Source organism: Rhea americana, unplaced genomic scaffold (assembly GCF_003343005.1).
Source record: "Rhea americana isolate MKP2758 unplaced genomic scaffold, rheAme1 scaffold_25, whole genome shotgun sequence".
Lineage (NCBI taxonomy): Eukaryota > Metazoa > Chordata > Aves > Rheiformes > Rheidae > Rhea > Rhea americana.
The window spans coordinates 6,701,319-6,721,593 of record NW_028186368.1 but is presented as its reverse complement, the minus strand read 5'-3'; the positions used below and the strand labels follow the sequence as shown (position 1 = coordinate 6,721,593).

Sequence of the window (20,275 nt, the reverse complement as noted above, 5' to 3'; positions counted from 1 at the left end):
AGAGGTCCCTTCCAACCTCAATCATTCTGTGATTTTGTGATTTTGTGAAACACAGATCTAAGAAGAATTATATATGTATATATAGCATATTTTTAGGACTATGAGGAGTCCTTTCATTTGGATTAGGAGRAGATGGGAGAAAGCCTGAGCTGGTGATCTGTTTGGTTTTGTGATTTAACTGATGAAGAGAAATGAAATAAACAATAGCAGGAAGGAATCTATTGTGGAAAGTATTAACATTTTTAGTGTAAATTCATTCCAATTAAAATGACACCATATGAAATATTGTAACTTCATTATTAAATGCTTAGAAAAATCTCTGAAACCTATTCTGCAGGCATTTTAAAAGAAGATGTATTGTCCATGTGAGTACCTCACARACAGCTTAGATTCTTAATCTTTACCTTCATCCTTCCTGATTCTTTTGAATCAGGCTATTATTTCCCCAGTTTTCAGATGACAGCTTCTAGCAATGCTGACAGTAAAAAAAAGAAACACAACAAAAACCTGAATGTCAACAAGAAGATTCGCAGAGGAATGCAATCAAAAAAGATGTTGCAAATCAAGCCCAGAATCAGACCATCTAAAATTCAAAAACTTTCAGCTATTTGCAATTATRGTGGTAATTGCTATTTTAAAATGTTTTCCTTCTCCCAAAGAAACTCTATGTTGTTAGCTGAAATTCTAGGTATTTTAAATCACAGAAGATCTTTTTGCAGCTGATGAAGACTAAATATTATAGGCAATCAAAACACCCTATTATCTACATATTTTAGTTGATTAAAAAAAAGATAGCTTTTAGAACGTCTTTAAAAAAATCATTTTAYTACATAGTGCTAGCTAATTACAATATACTTTTTCACAGACCAAAACATTAGAGTTGCTTATTTTAAAGCAAAAGGTGGCAAATTTTTAAATTCTTTTTAAGGAAGTAGTACCTGAGGTCTTTGCTATGATATTTTAGTCTATGTAATCACTCCTTTTCTTTCTGTTCTAAATCAGTGTTTGCAGTGAAGTTTTTATCAATATATGTAAACAATATATATAATACATAGTTTCCTTAAAAATCCTGTAATTTAAAGATTGAAATATCAACATTACATAATGTGAGGCTATCATAGAAAACTAATAAGATAGGTGAAGGTTATATATAGAATATATAGATGTATATGTAGAATATATATATATATAGAGAGAGAGAATACAGGTAAATGATTATTTTATAACAATATAAGGATAATTTTGGTCCAGGGCAACTAAATTCTGTGACTTTACTCAGAACTTTCTCTTAATAAATTATATCTTGTATATGATAAACATCATTTATTTTATTCTCTGTGTAGATTAAATGATCTTGTTGCTTTGCTTGTTTAATTCCAACTTTAGAAGGATAGGATCCACAAGGAAAAGGACAGTTCTATCTCAGTCTCATTTGTTAAAACTTTATAATTTGAATTTTTCTGCTAAATCTGGTGTCAATACGATACAATGCTTTTTAATGATGTAGAAAATCATAGGCATTCTTCTAAGTGTTTTCTCTTAGTAACTTAGTTATTAGCTTGAAGGTAAAGTTGTAAAACTTAAAATTGGTCTGCACGTTTGATACCTGGAAAATTTACAGTATCTGGTTTTGAACAAATATTTAGGAAAAAAGCAAGTGAACACTTTTCTTATAGTTGTGTTTAATATGCATTCTGTCTGCATCAACAAGCAAAGGATGGGCAGGGAAGTGATGACACAGCACTGATATGACTGCAGTAAGATCAATGAACCTGGCAGAGTGCTAGGTGGAATTTTTTGAAGTTAGAATCACAGAATTTTTAGTGGAGAGTCCTGACTTACAGACCTCAGCTACAAAATAGTCAGAATGAGTCAGGGTATTAACATACTCTAAAATTGTACTGAAATTGTATCTTCTTTTTTTCTTTCTTTTTTCTTTCTTTTTTTTTTTTTTTTTTTTTTTTTTTTTTTTTTTTTTTTTTTTTTTTTTTTTTTTTTTTTTTTTCTGAGCTTGAAACAAGGCAAAGCTGGAAAATGTCTGGACGTTTAGAAGAAAGGGAGAAAGGAAAATCTTTAAACATGAAAATAACTGTAGCTAACTGTGTTGATATAAAATGGAGACTCTGATTAATTTGTTAAATATCTAATTTTGTACTCTTATGACTTCATGATTATTTAGCATCTTTAGTAAGCTTATGAGACAATTTGAGGCAAAATGAAGCCAATAACCTCAAAAAGTGAGCAAAAAAGGTTCATAGGTTGAAGCCACTCAGAGTGTTGTTTAATCTGCAGCACTAAATTATTAAATCCTTCAAGAAAGAGAAAGAACACATTACTGAAAGAATATTTGGGAAAATGATTTTCAACATTAGAGAAAATCTGCTGTTTGAGAATATGATTTTTATTGGGGAGTAAATGTTGGGGATTTTGTGCAGATAAGCTAGCCAGGTGAATTGCATAGGGTCACTTGATAATGTAACAATTTTTTTAAAGTGCAGGATCATTACAGGAAAATTAGAAGAAAAAACTATCATAGCATTTTGAATTTATAGTATATGTTACTTCCCTGTATTCATATGCAGCTTATTTTTTTATAGTTAGAATGCATGCTAGAAAAAAAAAACCCAAGAATATATTCAAGTTACATTTGTAATATTTATTTAATTTATTATGCATATTTTAAAACAGGCCTGCTGTACATAATTTTATATATTAGAAATAAAGCCATGTGAGCAGTCTTTGTTTTGTAATAACTATAAACTTGAACTTTATTATGAAAGAGATACCACTGAGAGTTTTTCCCCTTACAAGATGCCTTTAAATCTGATATGACATGATACTGTATGAATGAAAAAGAAGTCATGATTTCAGATATAAAAAACCTGAAAGTAGATCTGTGGTATTGCAACCAGCACCAGTCATTTTATTCAATAGCATTCCTGAGCCAGCTGACAGATGAATCACTTTTGACAGTAACTCACTTTTTGACCTATGTGGCAGAGAGAATGTCACAGCAGTAGGAGAGGTTTTGTGATAATTGGAAAGTGAAGGGGACTTGGTGGTGTAGTAGGTTAGTACATTAGCCTTTCCCCTCTGGAGACCTTGCTTCATATTCTACCTTAGGGTTACCAGTGAAAATTTGTAGTTTGGTGTCCTACTTCTGTTTGTACATATGACAAAGACCCATATTTTGGAAGAAAAATTTTACCTTTCTTCATTATAAAGCCAGAAYCTTAGGGACGATGTATATTGGCAAGTAGCTTAAACAGCCTTTATTCCTGCAATACAGCTCTATCAAGTTCATTTTCTCCAAAGGAGCACTCAATGTATTTCTAAAAAGAAGAATGAGAAAGAGTTCTCAGTTGATATGCATGAAAATCATGCAAATATTGAAGGAAAATCATTCATAATATTGAAATACACTGATAAAATGTCAATTTTTACTTAATGTTAACTCCTGTTAATCTCTCTTGCACTGGAGTTATGTTTCGCTTAAGCTGTTTTACTTGAACGGTGCCAAGTAACTGCTGTTTCGTATGCAGTGGAGTGGAGCTGTGATGACATCCAGTGATTAATTAGTTCAAAAAGTACACATTCCCTAAAGGTATCCTGGGAGACACTTTCCAGGCCTGTTCAAACAAAACATATTGCTTGCATTTATAGTTGGTGGTAAACTGAATATAGATTGGTTATCAACGATGTACAGTGTTTATTACATGTGTAGTGCTTACTTCTATTGCCTTGTAACAAGGGTGGTGCAGCTAATTGTGCCTAATGATCCAGTGCAAAGAGTCCAAATTTGATCTTATTACATTTTATCTTTATCTTTGTCTTTTATCATCCTCCTGTGTAATCTCCTTTAACATGTACAATGTCCAAGTTATTTTCAGGATTTGCAGCAAACTTTTGAATCTCCACACAAATTTTAGCTCTGTTTACAGCTTTGAGGGAGTCTTCCTTTTTTAAACATGGGTTTAATATGCAGGATGGGTCTAGCCTGAGAATGCTGATGACTAAAGCAGTCTGTTCAAGGATAAAAAAGCATCAGGGAAGTAAGCCCCACAGTTTTATACCCTTCTTCTAAGCAGTAGGCAGTCACAGCTATGGCTCCATCTCTGGAGCAGATAACAAGAATTGTCAACTAACCACAGTATCTAGTCTCTATCCTTTTTTTGACAGTGATTTCCCTCTAGCTTGAGGGAAACATGGAGTAGCCATTAAAACCTAATTTTTCCTTTTATTTTTTTCAATAATAAGAAAAAAGAGTGGTGTAAACAGAGAAGAAGCAAAGGATTAAAGCATAAAGGCAGGAGAGAGGAAGCTTGAACATAAAGCAGCAAAGAACAGAGCTGTCATTTGACTGATAAATCATTCTTTTAATCAAATGTGCCAGCTAAAGAAGGCCGGAATAAGCAGCTACAAATAAAGAAACTTTACTTGTTTTTCATCACATACCTAATAATTTAAACTTGTACTTTCAGTTGTGCTGGTTTCTAATAGGATGATAGAAGCCTCAGTTTGGGACCTTTCCTTTTCTTTGAATGAAAAAGTATGTAGAACAGGGGAAAGCTTTAAGCAGCTTCTATACTACATAAAGTTTAGATCTCCTTTAAGCACACTAGATTTCTTGGAGTGTTTTTGCTGGTTAAGGTTTTGTTATTGCTATTTTCCTCACAAAATATCGTGGAACTCATCTGAAGCCCTGAATAAGAAGCAGAAGCAAGACAGGATTGAATTGTGATTTTTCCATAAGTTATGATGTTTATAGAGGGGAGGAAGCTGTGATGGGACTTCCCCTGGTATGCCTACACCTTGCCATATCAGCTATGACAGTAGCTCCCATTCACCCTTCTCAGGTACCTGTCACTTCTAATTGCAGACCAATATCAGGGATGCCTGTGAGGTGACAGTCTCGTATCCTCTAAAGACTGAAGATAAGTTTCTAGCCTGAAAAAAAGGAAGATTGCTTAGGAATGTCCTTTTACATGTATTTCCATGTAAAGATGAGACAAACAGAAATGAGAATTGGGRCGAGAAAGATAAGACCTAGGTTTAGACTGAAATAAAAATGGAGATTTTTACTCCAGGTAGTCAGCATAGTGTCAGTGTTATGGGGAACAGCAAACAAAAGCCTCARATAATCTTTGCGTTTCTTAAGGTAAACTTTAGCTCAAAACACTGCTTTTAGTTTTTCCTCTGTTTTATTGTATATTTTATTTGATGTCCTGTAATTATAGATACGGAACTGCTAAATAAATACATAAACAAACCTGCCAGTATTTACTTTAAAGTACATTAGTACATTTGTTTTACCTCAAGTGAAAGGTACATTGGTACCTTAAAGCAAAAGTTTTATGAATAAACTCTTTTCATAAATAAAACTATTCTGCATTCTATACAGTACATTTTCATCATCTATTCACTCATGCTATGCTTTATTGCAAGCTGGATTCTAAAAGGAGTGAAAGGTGTCCTGTTCGAAGAAGCTCTGCTGATGATAAAGTTGCAGATAGAGGAATAGTACTATATTTTCATTCTGGAAGCCACAATAAAGGTCACATGAACCTTGCAATTCCTGATGAGCTTTCTAGGACTATGTTTTGCCTAGTCTTCTTCTCTTAGAATACAGATAATATTTTTAGTCGCTTAAGTCTTTAATGTTTGACAGTGGWTCTCACTAATAGTGGTTCTCATTTGTCTGTGCATCCTAAGACATTGGAAAAATACATCTATTCATTACTAAGTTACTATAACTCTTTAACATTTAAACATTCATAGTAGTTCTAATTTTTAGGATTTTTGGGGGGTATGTTTTTAAACATGGAAAATGAAAGGTAAAGGTAATGCAGCAAATGCAACCAACTGTTAAGATTTGCAGATGCCAAGAGAAGTGTATTTACTTCTAGATTTGATTTTGAGTTGAGAAAATAATCTGACAATTTATTTTTACACCACTTTAGTAGTGGTGTGGATTTTTTTTTTAAGTTTCAGTTTTGTTAGGTATGATGTACAGAAGCAGGGTGAGAAAGTGATTTCATGCTCTATTTCTCCAGATACAGTTTTGTGCTTTGCTGACGAATACTAACATATAAACCCAAATTGCAGCTTCCCAGATATAACAATGGTAAAAAAAAAGAAAAAAAAAAAGGAAAAAAAAGTTGTTTATGGAAGTCATAGGTAGACTTTTATAAACCACAGAGATCTTTTGAAATGAGTTTATATCTAACCATGACACCAGTTAGCTTGAAAAAAATTACCCTTTCTTTTTCTTAGATTCCTAAAATGATTACTGATTTTTATTCTTTTCACTTAAATAGTTTGCTCTCATAATTTTGATTTAGACTGAAATAAAGCAAAAAATGAAAAAAAAATAAATTAGTGGTCATGTTGTGGATTTCTTCTGGAATGGTATTTTCTYGATTATCTTAAATAAGCTTACAGTATTTGGCAGGATATAAAGTGAAAAAGTCATCTAGCCCATGAGTATAAGGAAATATTAATACYCCTTCTTCTGAAATCTCAAAGTCTCTCTCTTTCTTCTTTGTTACGTAACCCAGAATTTTTATCATGAATAACTGTTTTTGGTTTTGTACAGTAATCTTGAGTGATCAGGAGGTTATAGATTGTAGAATAAGCAAGTCACATATGCTACCATGCTACCCGTTTATTATCTCAGCAGTTACTTCACAGAGGTGGACATTCACCTTGGGATGATTCTTTTAAACTCTTGCTCCCACCTGCCCATTTTGTCTTTCTTTATTCCACCTCTTCTCAAGACATGGAAAAGTGGCTTATAAAGTAGTCTAAACTATTATTATTTACAAAAAAAAAAAAAAAAAAAAAAAAAAAAAAATAAAAAAAAAAAAAAAAAAAAAAAAAAAAAAAAAAAAAAAAAAAAATAAAAAAAAAAAAAAAAAAAAATTTATTATTTACAAAAAAAAAAAAAAAAAAAAAAAAAGTGCTAGTTTTGTCTTAATATCCAAGGCTTTAAATTATGAGGGTTCTCCAGCTTCTTCATGAGCATCACTGTCCTTCCCACCTTGGGAACAGAGCAGATAGAGAAGACAAACACTCCAGCCAGCCATCTGTCAATGGTAAGCTTTCATCTTTCCTCTTCTTTGACCACATTTGGCCTTTCTACTAAGCTGATACTTTTTCTGCATATAATTTAAGACAATATGGTTTCACTTGAAATAAAGCAAACAAACATACAAACAAATACTGCTTGTTTTTAATGGAAAAAGACATCTGAAAAATATGGAAAYATCCAGTTCCACTCAAAGTCGTTTATAACTGTGATTCCTGTTCCTGCTAGATAACCTCGGGAAGAATTGCCACCTAATAATATAGACCAACATCATGTTAAGCTGATTGTAGGTTATCTGGCCATATATATGTGTGTATATATATATATATGTATGTATATGTATGTATATATTTAACCTATTTCCAGTATTTTATATTTATCTTTAAGATGTTTTCTAAAGAAGCTCTCTGAAGATGGAATTTGATTCCACCAAAAAAATGAGTTCCATACTTTGTATATTTAAATCACAACTTGGGATGTGAGAAAAAAGCTAGAGAAAGGGTAAAACAGCAAAGTTATTAATTCGATAATAAAACCAAAACATTTAATAATGTATCAGATAACATTGTCAAAAGGTTTAGGTAGTTACTTACATTCCTAATGAGAATGTGTGGGATAATGGCAATAATCGCTGGTTTGTGATAAAATATATGAGGATTCAGACATTCAGTTTGCACTGATATCATAACAGCATATAAGTAGGTTTATTGAGTCATGATGAACGTAATTATAGCATTCTGACATAAAATTGTTTCTAAAGACAAACTTATTTCAGTTAAGAATGATGGACTACTACTGGACCAAGTGATATTATGGCACTTGCCTTTCTGTTCATTACATAAAACAACATATTGAAAATAAGAATAATAAAATGTAACTTGGAAAGAACAGTTTTATATTCTCCCCTTCAGGCTCAGTTTTTAGTTGCTGGGAATTTAAAATCAGAATAGCTGTGCACAGGTAAGAGATCATGATTTTGAACTGACTTTCTCTTCCTACATCCTTGGTAGGTTTTGTGGCAAAATGTTCCCAGTCATAGCTCTGTATAATATCCAGCTTGTAGCCTGATTATGTGACTGCAACCAAGTGCTGACAGATTTTAAGAGGTATATAAAAAGTATGAAAGATTTCTGTCAGTATCGTGAAGTCCATATCAGGAAAAATTTGGGCTATCTCTATAGGTAYTTCTAGCTCTGTTTGGCTTTGGAGGTTCAATCTTTCACGTATTTAGAACTTTCTAAAGGAATGATTTCCTTTGAGATGATAACTCCTAAAAGGATAAAAGCTTAAGAAAATACATAACATTCTGAAATATGCACACATATTGTACCTCATCTTGCTTAGTTCTCCATGAAATGTCAAAAGAACCTCCTACTGTGATATGTCTGCAAGCTCTGCAAGACTGATTAAATTTCTATATAATATTAATCGTGGCATCCTGTGAACCATAAATTATGAAATTTGTGTTATACCTTATCACTTGATAAAAAGGCTTAAAACTTTTTCATTATCAGATGGAAAGAGTAAACTGTGACTCTCATTTTATTTGTGGCAATTTTATATATGTACTCCATGTTATGGACATGAAACTGAAACAGTGTAAATGTGTAGTATATGTCTATTCTTTATATGTGTGTGTGTGTGTGTGTGTGTGTGTGTGAAAGAAATGGATTAAGAAATTATTTATTGCAATTAAATAAGTAATAATATGATTTATTTTTCAGATTTACAATCTCACAAAATTAAGAAACAAAATCAGGTTTCCGAAGCAGAATATATAAAGATCCCTGGAGTGCAGACTAGAGAATATTCGTACTGTAGTAGGATACTGTTTCCTCTCCTACATTTTTACCTAGTGGAATAGCAAAATATAATCAGGAGATTTGGTGTTAGAAAAGATTTTACTTTGCGACAGAAACTAGTGTTAAAAGGGCTTGTGGTCATTTCTCTCACCACTTCAGAATGTGTGGTTTCTGTATAGAATCTCARCTTACACTTTTAAATCATATTCAATGTTTCTGACCTTTTGGCACCACACACCAAGAGGCTAATGTGAGGAATCTGTTCCTCTTGAATTACTGACTGTAGTTTAAATCCATTGTTCAGAGAATTTCAGGATTTTGAATTTCAAACTAAGAACAACATAATAAAAATGTCTTTATTCTCATTCTCATCTCTCTCTCTCAAAGGATTTTGCTCTGCTGCTCATCACCATAGCATCTGAGTGCCTTCCAAATAAAATAAATAACAGTAGCAAAGCCTCTAGTGAACATCATGGGGAACATCCACATTGAGAGGCAGGGCTTAAAAGGCTGCATGCAACACTGTATGAACGTGATTAGATTGCTTCTAGACCAGAGCTGGCTTAGATCCAACTTCCTGGGCAATGCTCGGTTAAGTCAGTTCAAGCCTATACTCACCAACCTATGTAGACTTGCTTTATGAGTGATGCTTCTCTCATGGCAGAGGTGGAGCAGATGAAAGTGGAAAGTGTGTTCTTGTGACAACTTTTGGTAGTTTGTGATAACTGTGCACAAAAGTTTATTCATGTCCTAAGTCTCACAGTTATGAATGAACCTGTGATTGCTTATAATGTTTTTCAATGTCAATGAACATAATTTTAACAATATTTTTTCTTAATGAAAAAATAACAGTTGAATTAATTAGATATTTGCATGCAAAACTGTGTTCTTTCATTTTTATTCAGTTTATTTTTGTGGTTCTTATATCTGATCTTTAGTATAGGAGGCGTTCTGAACACTATTCTGAACCTTTCTCCCCCGTTAGGGGAGCATGGTTAGATTGTATGCATTGTAAGGCAAACCTGGTGGCTGACTTCTCATACAATTTAGTAGATTTTGTGTGGCGTGAGGGGATTTTATTCAAATCCATTCAGAAATTATCTGTATGAAGCCATGTCATGTAGTKGGCCACTTTATCAAAAACTGGCAAAGAAATCGTTTCCTGAAATGTTTGAACATCATAAAAAATAATGTAAATAATAGCAATAGTAAATAATGAACTATTTAGAAGTAATCAGTTTCCTCTAACTGTTGATAAAAATTCTGGAGTTTGGATAACTTCTGGCAGGTTACTAGTTGCAACTTTTTTTGAGTGAAATCTGCARGTATAGAAATTACGGTTCTAAAATCAGAGGTGTTGACGCAGTTCTGTGCCTTGATTTTTGGGTTCCCCCTAGTTTTCTGGGGAAGTACACTACATTCAGGGGTGAGGGGTGGGGGGAAGTACGTAGGGCCCTCCACAATGATTCAGCAGTGTGCTAAAGATCATTTTTAAGAGCATTKTCCCATGCTGTTCCTTACATATTTTATTGACCTTTGCAATAGTCATTTTCCAACTATTTTCAAATCTATTAAAAAATAAACCCCCAAAAACTTTTACTGCCCGTGGAAAGCAGTGTTCTAATAGATTAGCAATATTCCCTCAAGAGTAATTCTGATGCAAAGACTTTCTTGGCCAAGATCAGCATGGTGCATATACAACAACTAAAYGACTTGGAGAATGTTTATTTCCTAACCTCAGAAGAAACAACCGACACCATTTAAACCTTAAAGAAGTGTTCAAAGATTGCACAGATTTCTTTTAGATTTTTGCCAAGATGAATTTTGTGCTTTCCATTCTTAAACTGTACRTTCAAGTGTACATACAAAATACGGGAGCATCCCCCTTTCCCTTCTACTTAAACATGAAGCCAAATTCATAAGGTAAATGAGGATGCAAATAACAGCTTTCCTGATATTGAGACAAATAAAGACAATATCTGCCAGTCTAAAATGTTAAAGGAAAATGTTTAAATAAATACCTCCTGTGTTTTGTTCAGTTTTGAAAGCATAGTGAGATAGACAAAAGAGTCCCTAAAAAGTTTGTGTTGAAAGTACAGAGTAATAGGTCTTTTTTTGAAAATGTTTGTGACACAAAATATCAAAGAGCAATTTCAATGTGATCATCACAAAATTGAAAATGAGTCTAATGAGATATGTCAAAAAGTGTATCAGAGAAAAAAAAAGCCCAAACCAAAGTTCATAGAATCATAGAATTGGTAATGTTGGAAGGGACCTCTGGAGATCATCTAGTCCAACCTCCCTGATCAAGCAGGGTCACCTAGAACATGTTAGACAGGGTTGCATCCAGGCGGGCCTTGAAGTTCTCCAGAGAAGGAGACTCCACAACCTCTCTGGGCAACCTGTGCCAGTGCTCCGTCACTCTCACAGGGAAGAAATTCCCCCTCACGSTCAGGCRGAACTTCCTGTGCTTCAATTTCTGCCCATTGCCTCTTGTCCTGTCACAYGGSACMACTGAAAAGAGTTTGTCCCCGTCCCCTTGACACCCTCCCTTCAGGTACTTGTACACGTTGATMAGATCCCCCCTCAGTCTTCTCTTCCCCAGGCTGAAGAGGCCCAGCTCTCGCAGCCGTTCCTCACAGGGCAGATGCTCCAACCCTCTGATCATCTTTGTAGCCCTGTGCTGGCCTCTCTCCAGTAGCCCCGTGTCTCTCTTGTYCTGGGGAGCCCAGAACTGGACACAGGACTCGAGATGAGGCCTCAGCAGGGCTGAGTAGAGGGGCAGGATCACCTCCCTCCACCTGCTGGCAACACTTTCTAACGCACCCCAGGAGACCATTGGCCTTCCTGGCCACAAGGGCACATTGCTGGTTCRTGGTCAACTTGTCATCCACCAGCACTCCCAGGTCCTTCTCTGCAGARCTGCTCTCCAGCAGGTCAGCCCCCAGCCTGTACAGATGCCTAGGGTTATTTTTCCCTAGCTGCAGGACTCCACGCTTGCCCTTGTCCTAAATTACTGGAAAGCTGAACAACAGTTATTTTCTCAATTAAATAAACTGTTGTAATGTGCTCTGGATGAATCTTTGTATTGTAAAATATAGTCATCTTTGGTGAGGATACTTTAGAAAAASTGATAAAAAGAAAAATTTGATTGTCTTGGGTGGCCTTTTTTGGAACATCATTGAAGAGATTATGAAKAGTCTTTATAAAAAAAAGTGTCCTGACATCACAGGATGTACTACACCTGATGAGGACAATATAAACACTTAATTTCTTTGGAAATGTGTAATTATATTATAGTTATATTTTAAAGGTAATTTATCCAAGTACCAGTGGAAATCCACTTTTRTTTGGATTTTATTTTTTTCAGCCTGGAAAATCAGAGGTAAGTGGTTGTAGAGCTAACTAAGGACAACAAGCGGGGCATATATGCTTGAGCCTCGTCAGCTGCTGCTCTTGTTACTACCCAAGAGGTGGCATGGGTCCAGAGCGACACCTGAAAGAATGCAAAGGCTGAAGAGGGATATCTTGGACAGCAGACAGCTTGCAGTGACTCTTTGGCTGGATTTTGGAGGAGAGCAAGAAAATACTTTGCTCTGGGTAGCTAAGCAAGAGGAGACAGATTAATAGTGCTTTTTCAGAGTCCCTGGCAGAACTGAGCCTTTAGAATGTCAGTCGAAAAAGAGAGCAGTGATATGATATATAGGTAAAATTACCAAACTTAAACTTGTCATTCTTTTTCAAGTGGTAAGATCCTTTCTAGAAGTCTGATGATTTTGATCTGAATTAAAAGCCATTTTTTTTTATTCTGCAGGAAAGATGTATTTTAAAGCCTTCACATAAGACTTTAAGTATTAGGATTTAGAACAAAGCGATTTGAATTAGTAGATGCTTCACAAGGTCACATTCTGTCATTTAAATACATTGATTCTGATAAAAAATGTTTTAATTTTTTGAAAATTGTTCCTTGAAAACATCAACTTATTTAAAACATAGATTTGGTAGGAACCACTAAAATAACACTAAGCTTCTTCCCTTTTTTCTTCCATGGAATCACAGGTTCATAACTTAAGCAAGTTTTATAAACAAATGTGAAAAAATAGGGAAGTAAAACTCCCAGAGGTGCACAAAATGAATGTGAAATATGGAGTCCTACAAGTTATTCCTTATTTAAAGAAAAGCTTTTAGGAATCTATAAATGAAATATGCTAGCCTACTTGAATCCTGAAAAGACTAGTTTTCCCAATATTTGTCACCTAAAATGAAGGGAAAACCCACAAACTTAGGAAGCAATTATTTCTTTGAGTCAAAAAAACCAAACCAAACCAAACCAAACCAAAAAACAGAAACAGGTGGAAACGGCAAAGATTTTACACAAGAAATAAGGCAGGATTTTTCTTCGGGGAAATCTGGAATATAACCAGTGCTCTGGATTCAGTAGATGAAAGATCCAAGATTTCCCTAGAAAAGGAGCTCTACCAAAAGCAACAGTTAAAGCTGTTCAACTGCTCATTGCAAATGTCTCTTACATATTCTTCCTTTTCAGGTGATGGACATCCTGCAGAGTCCTCCCAACAGTGGGATCAGTTAGGATGGAAGTTTGGTAATCTAGATGTTGACCCGCTGAAAACTGGGCTTCAGTAMCCAGTCAATAGCACACAGCTCCTAGACAGCTGTCAAAGATAAAGGTCCACACTATTCAGACTTAATTTTGAAAATGAAAATTTTCAGTGCCTACTTTCTTACTCAAAGAATTTAAAATGTATCTTCATTTTCTACAGTTTATATTTCTTAGTGGCTCAACATAAGTCTTAAGCTCAGGACTTCACGCCAGACCTTTTGRTCTAAAGACCCTAACAACTGAAATTGCAGTTCCCGGTGGTAATTTTATGTTTCAGTAAGCTAAATGATAGGAAGGAGTACACTTTAGAAGAGAAAAGGCAAGGAAATAAACAAACAATATTCTTTCCTAATATAAAAGGCCATCTTTGTAAAAACAACTTTTGTTTTGCTTATATCAAACAAACAAAACTAAGTTTCTATGAAATATTATTGTGAAGGAACATATATAAGAGACAATTAATTTCTGTGAAAGCTTACTATATAAAAAAATAAGCAAGATCAACAAATGATGGAGAAAAAATAAAGAAGTGGAAAGGTCGAATGACTTGCAAGTGAGATCAGTAAATTTGGCCAGTCTGCTTCTATACCTATTAAACCAATTGCTGGTGACAATTTCTAAATGGATCACAGAAACATTCATACTCGGAGTGAGAAGTGATAACTGGTGGGAAAATTGCAAGATCCGACTATTTACACCTACTATTCAATAACTAACTACCTATAATTAATCAGCAGCTCTGTTGCTGGTGGTCTGTTGTGATGAGTCAGTTAGTGTAAATACTGCAAATAGTCACTTGCAGCCTTTGCTCTGCAGAAATTGAGCTAGTGCTGACTCAGAAAGTTTCATGATGACTGGTGAGGCAAAAGGAGGTCAGGATTTTTTAGGAAGTTTTAGAAATGCTACATTAAGCTGCACCTTTTCTCACATATTCTCGTCGTATTCTGGTTTTACCTCACAAAGGCTGACATTTGTGGTTTCCTTTTACAGATCAGAGGCTCTGTTCATACATTATCTCTGCCCATAATTAGGTGAGCAAAGATCACAAGAACAGCAAGAATTTCAGCTTTCCTCTCTGTGGCTGAAATTCAATTAGTGGTAGTGTTCCTCCGCGTGGTAGCTCAGRTATCTACTGTTAAGTCATTCAGCAGCTCTATTTTAATAATTTAATGTGTTGTTTAAAGTTTGTTTTTAGCCCCTTTGTTGTTTATGGAAGTCTCTGACAGCCACATCCATGTTAATGGTGGGAATAAATCTTGTGCCCGTATTCTTTATAGTTTATCYTTCTGTGACTATCCAGCCTCTTGGGTTAGATTCCTCTGAATCTGCTATTCATTAGACATGTGATTGCAAAGGCCGCTTAATACCGCAGGGTATTAAGTGAGCTTTTCGTGTCGTTTCCTGTATCAATATTTGCTTGCATCTTCCTGGTCCCCTTTATTTTGTTGATCTAGAAGATGCTGACTCAGCTCACTGTCTCTGATTTTGTACGATCTGCCGAGTTTCGAGTTTCAAGGGGCCGCAGTCCCTCGCGATGTGTTGGTTTGTATTCTCAAGAGAGCAAAAGAGAGACCTGCAGTTTAGCTGAGACTCTGTAGTAGCTGGCTCTCTTGTTCTCTGTAGGGAACTCTAGAATGGAAAATGCAGCCAGTCATGCATGCTGCAATTTGCGTCTGATTGATGAAGGTTTTAGATTCACAGAAACAATTTGCACCGGGACTTTTAAGGGGCTAAAACCGAAGAATTTTGCYGCTACTACCCAGCATTAACCTTTGTCTTGATCAGGCACGTATCTTTCCCCATGCCAAATTTGTTCTTGGAATTAACCCTTAAAAACATACATGTTAAATGATGCCTGGGAGCCCTTGTTTCCTTGTTTCTTAGCTGAAAACACAACATTTCAAATAATTAGATAAATTTTTCTTACAGAAAAAAGTGCACTATGCAGTACTTACTCTGTTTACAAAGGAAACTCACCCTTTATTCTTACAATATCCAAATATTTGCAATCTGTATTTACTAATTTGCTAAGATCTTCAGAAAAAACGTACTCTTTAAGCAAAAATCCCTAGCATTGAATAAATGCTTCTGAAAAAAAAAGGAGCATGAAATTAKCATTTGCTCATGAACCTGAATTAGTCCAATACAGTATTTTCACTAAGTTCTTAGAAGAACATCTGTACAAAATGAAATCGTGTGAAAACTTAGTATTTTTAAAAATATATTAGATAATTTACATTACTATCATACCAGTAATATCTTGTATAATTAAAAAAGATTAGGTACAACTAGGATTATCAGAAAGTATGTGGGAAGTATTWCTTTTAATTATTGTTTTAAGATAAGTCCATTTATTTAAACATAGATAATTTAATTATGAATAATGTGGGGTATCTAATAAAGTTCTTGTTAGCAGAAATCCCTCTCTTCAACACATCATGGATTTCTTTTGATCTTGTTTTCAGATCACTCAGTTGGGTGATACAGTTACTATGGAATTTCAGTGAATGCTTCTTCASAAGTCTGATGTTTATTTATAATAAATTATATAATTTGTATGATACAGTACAATGAATACATAATTGCTTATTCCTGATGAGAGCCTAGAACAGCTCTATGATTTTTTTTTTTATCAGGTACCAGGCTAGAGTAAATTTCCTGTGTCATCAAGTCTACTCCCCTGCCATCAGCCACACTGTGTAAGCAYGTCAGAAAAACCTCCTTTTTAAAAAATGTGTATGTCATTTACCACTGATATTTCAGCACCTTACTCCTGTCATTCAACAGCTTACTCTTATCATTAAAAACTTACTTATATTTCCCAGTGTAAATGTCTTCATAGTCAGTTATACGCACATGGTCTCTTGTATTTCTGTCCATTAGGTCAAATAGTTTCTTTGCCTTCCTGGGATTTACACTACTGATATTCTGAGACAGAGTGAGCAGGACTCATCTTACTGGATAAAATAAGTCGAGCTCCTCTAGTCTAGCTTTCTTTTCTGTGATCGGCACTCCATTGCATGTAATAACCTAATAGGCCTTTGAGCACATCTCCGCTTGAATTCCTCTTTCTGGAATGCAGGTAGTTACTAGTGTTCAGAACAGCAACATAAATATTTCTTTATCCTTGCTGGAAATTCTTCAGTTGATATAAACTGTGGTCAAATATAATTAAAAGGAAATGTCAGYAATTAAAATAATCCCAAATTAGTGGAAAAATAAAAGAGAAAAGTGAGTAAATTGCATCTCTCCCTGAATAGCAGGAACRTCTGTGAGTGTGGGTACGTACGCTGTGAGAACAGCCTCCTAGAAGCTCCTCAGCAGCATGCACAGAACTGAATTTTGAGGCAGTGAAAGGCTGTATTCTGGGGGATACAGCTGGGGTAGGTAACTAAAGACCTATTGGGTCTCTCTACTATCACTCAAGTTCCTGTATTCCGGCTTGAATTGRTGAATGATTCTTAGGATAGGATTTGTAGATTTCTTTTAAAGGGGGAAAAAAAGTCAATTMTGTTTTTGTTTTGCATGTTTAGAAGAGGAGTTGCCCCAGGGACTCCTACAGCTGGCACCAGGCAGGTGTTTTTCTAACCTAGCATGTGCCACACTGATCTGGAAGCTACTTGAAGTTAAAGGATTGAGGATAGTGGAAGTTTTCTTTCTGAATCTCATTATTTTTTAAGTAATAGGAAAAAGTGATTGGCAAATCTTACTATGCAATGTAAGAATAATCAAATAGTTTTGTTTTGAAGGTGTAAAATAATTTTTCATTTAAATGTGTCTTAAAAATGAAACACCAGAAAATTATTATTCCCTCTATACATTTCCAGACTAGCTAAATATGTAAATGTATAAATTTGCCATAAAACTTATTAATGGGAATTTGTTTACATATTTTTATCTCAATTATCTATGCACACAGGACCCATTCAATCAAATTTTCACKAAGTAATTTTCAAAATATAATTACTCTTATGGGTAGGTCTATGAACAGCAGTGTCATTTACACTATAGTTCACTAATTGCACTTCTAGGCCATTATAATGAATTATACTTGTACATTCTTCAGGAAGATCAGTTAATGCTAATCACTTCTATCACATATATCACTTAGAAGACATCCATTTATAACATTTTCATTTACAGCCTTATTCCCTTTTAATTTTATTGAATTGTTAGATATGGCCRTAAATGTATAGTATGTGCTCACATAACCTGTTAGCCTTGTAAACTTAGTAATAAAAGTAGAATTTTAAAATTTAAATGATGTGGGTTTTTATTTTTGAATAAATTTAAGATGGGAATTACTGGATTTTTGATTATTAGGTGTTCATTTCTGGAACTCCAGTTCAGGAATTACTAGCTACAGGAATTACTAGCTATAGGAATAACAGGAATAACTAGTATTTGTATGAAGCTTGATATATTTATGAATGGGATGTATAGGAGAGAACTTTTTGTGTCAGGTGACTAGATTTGTTGAACCAGATRCTTTTTTTTCGCCCTGTTTTTATGCTTTAACAAGACATAGAGAATTATGTATTGCAAAGTAAGCMATGGAGTGCTTTTGTCTAAATAATTTATAGATTGGATGCCCAAATGTAGGCGGTAAAAAGATCCTTTGCAGGATGGGAGATACTGAAATAATGATCTCATGCTTGCATGAAATCCCTCTGACTAGTTTGACAAGGAAAGTGTAATTTTTTAAGGAAGTGGGAAACTTTGCTGAGGATATAGGTACAAGCAACCCAGTCGTCCCAAGTGTGAAAAAAGAGTTGCCACCTCTTCTCTATTTGTTATCATCACAGAATCTTAGGACAATATTTCACTAGTAGCTCACCAGAATTTCTCAGAAGTTGTCGTAACACATGTAGCAAGAATCTTAAAAATAAATGAAAYATGAGAAATAGATTGATGTACAAATGCTATCTCTAGTACAAATAATRAACAGTAACTGGTATCATCAACTTAGATGTTATTGTCAGAATCTTCATAAAACTTCAGTGATACCTAAGCCACTGGTGTCTTTGCTCACATTTGAAAGTTTCTAAAAGTTAATTGTGGAGAGAGACTATATCTGACTAGCTCATGTGTGAATACATCAGAAATGTGAAACAAATAGTCTCTTTGTTAAGARAAGAAAGCTAAAGAAATACGTAAGTTGAAAAATATAAGCTCAGATTGTTCAACTTCCAAATTGCAACTCATTCTAAAATGAAAGCTAATGATAAAGAGAAAGGTCCCTGGTTTAAAAATGTATTTTGAAAGGGTGTGAGAAATTCTTAGTGGAAAAAAAATTACAATGTAAGAAAATACAGCATAAAGGAGATTTATGGTGTCTGACTAGTATAACTTCCTTGAGAGGATTCACATATATCAGTTACTAAACCAGCTTACTTTACAGATGGGCAGAAAAGATGCAATAATATTTTAAAATCCCATTTTTTTACTATTTTAATGCTACTAATTAGATGTTCCAAAGACAGTTATTTTCCTGGTGCAATTCTATTGACCACTTTACTAGATGTTTATCTGTAGTTGTAGACATACATGCACTAGTGTTTGTYATCTCAGTGTGGGACTTCTGGAGTTGTGTATTCAGTAAAGTCAGAAGACTGTCTCACTGGTGGGCTGTAAGACCACATTCTCTTCAACTCATGTGGAGGAGTAACATTTAGAATCATAGAATTACAGACTCAGTAAGGTTGGAAGGGACCTCTGGAGATCACTTAGCCCAACCTCCCTGCTCAGCAGAGTCACCTACAGCATGTTAGACAGGGTTGCACCCACGCGGGCCTTGAAGATCTCCAGAGAAGGAGACTCCACAACCTCTCTGGGCAACCTGTGCCAGTGCTCCGTCACTCTCACAGGGAAGAAATTCCCCCTCACGGTCAGGCGGAACTTCCTGTGCTTCARTTTCTGCCCWTTGCCTCTTGTCCTGTCACATGGSACMACTGAAAAGAGTTTGTCCCCGTCCCCTTGACACCCTCCCTTCAGGTACTTGTACACRTTGATMARATCCCCCCTCAGKCTTCTCTYCCCCAGGCTGAAGAGGCCCAGCTCTCGCAGCCGTTCCTCAYAGGGCAGGTGCTCCAGCCCTCYRATCATCTTTGTAGCCCTGCGCTGGACTCTCTCCAATAGCTCCATTTAGTAGGATAGTCAGATGACTGGTCCTAGCCATAAATGGAAGACATAATGATAAAAAGGAGAAAATGAAAAAGATGATTTTCATAAGAAGAGAGGAAGAGATTATGTAAATAGGTAGGGAACAGTAAGTAGCTAAGGAGGAGGTGCTGTACARAAGCTCTGTGGATGTCTAATAACTGAAGGAATACTATTTGAGAAAAGTACTACAAATTCCCTCTAGAAGTAGGATGAGTCAATTCTAAGTACCTGGAACCTACTTGTTAACAAGAATGAAGTGCCCTGGAAAAAAAAAATAATGAAGAGCTCTTCCATGARCTATTTTCCAGCAGCCAAACACTGAAATATAGACCTGAGGTTAAAAAAGAATTTTATAGGAAGAAGGAAGAATCTATCRTTACTCTTCATGTCAGGAGAAATCTAAATAACATCATATTCTTAGAATTATTACTAAGGTCTTGTTATTGTGCACCTGTTATTGTTTTGTTTGTTTAATTGTTAGATATACAGAAACATTTTCCATGTTAGTGTCTTGGACCAACTATTGTGATAAAAACAACAAAGCCAAACCATTCCATTGTTTCTTAAATGTTTCAGGTGTGAATTTAAACTACATGAAATTGC

At 34.9% G+C, this 20,275-nt stretch overlaps 1 protein-coding gene across 1 annotated transcript in view; it reads left to right on the top strand.

Annotated features, from left to right (window-relative positions):
* LOC146594795 (uncharacterized) overlaps nt 1-20,275 on the top strand; it is a 198,735-nt gene that overhangs the window by 77,468 nt on the left and 100,992 nt on the right. Inside the window, 1 exon segment of the mRNA XM_085306972.1 lies at nt 16,743-16,769. Within this exon segment, the coding sequence (XP_085163098.1) occupies nt 16,743-16,769 (27 nt within the window).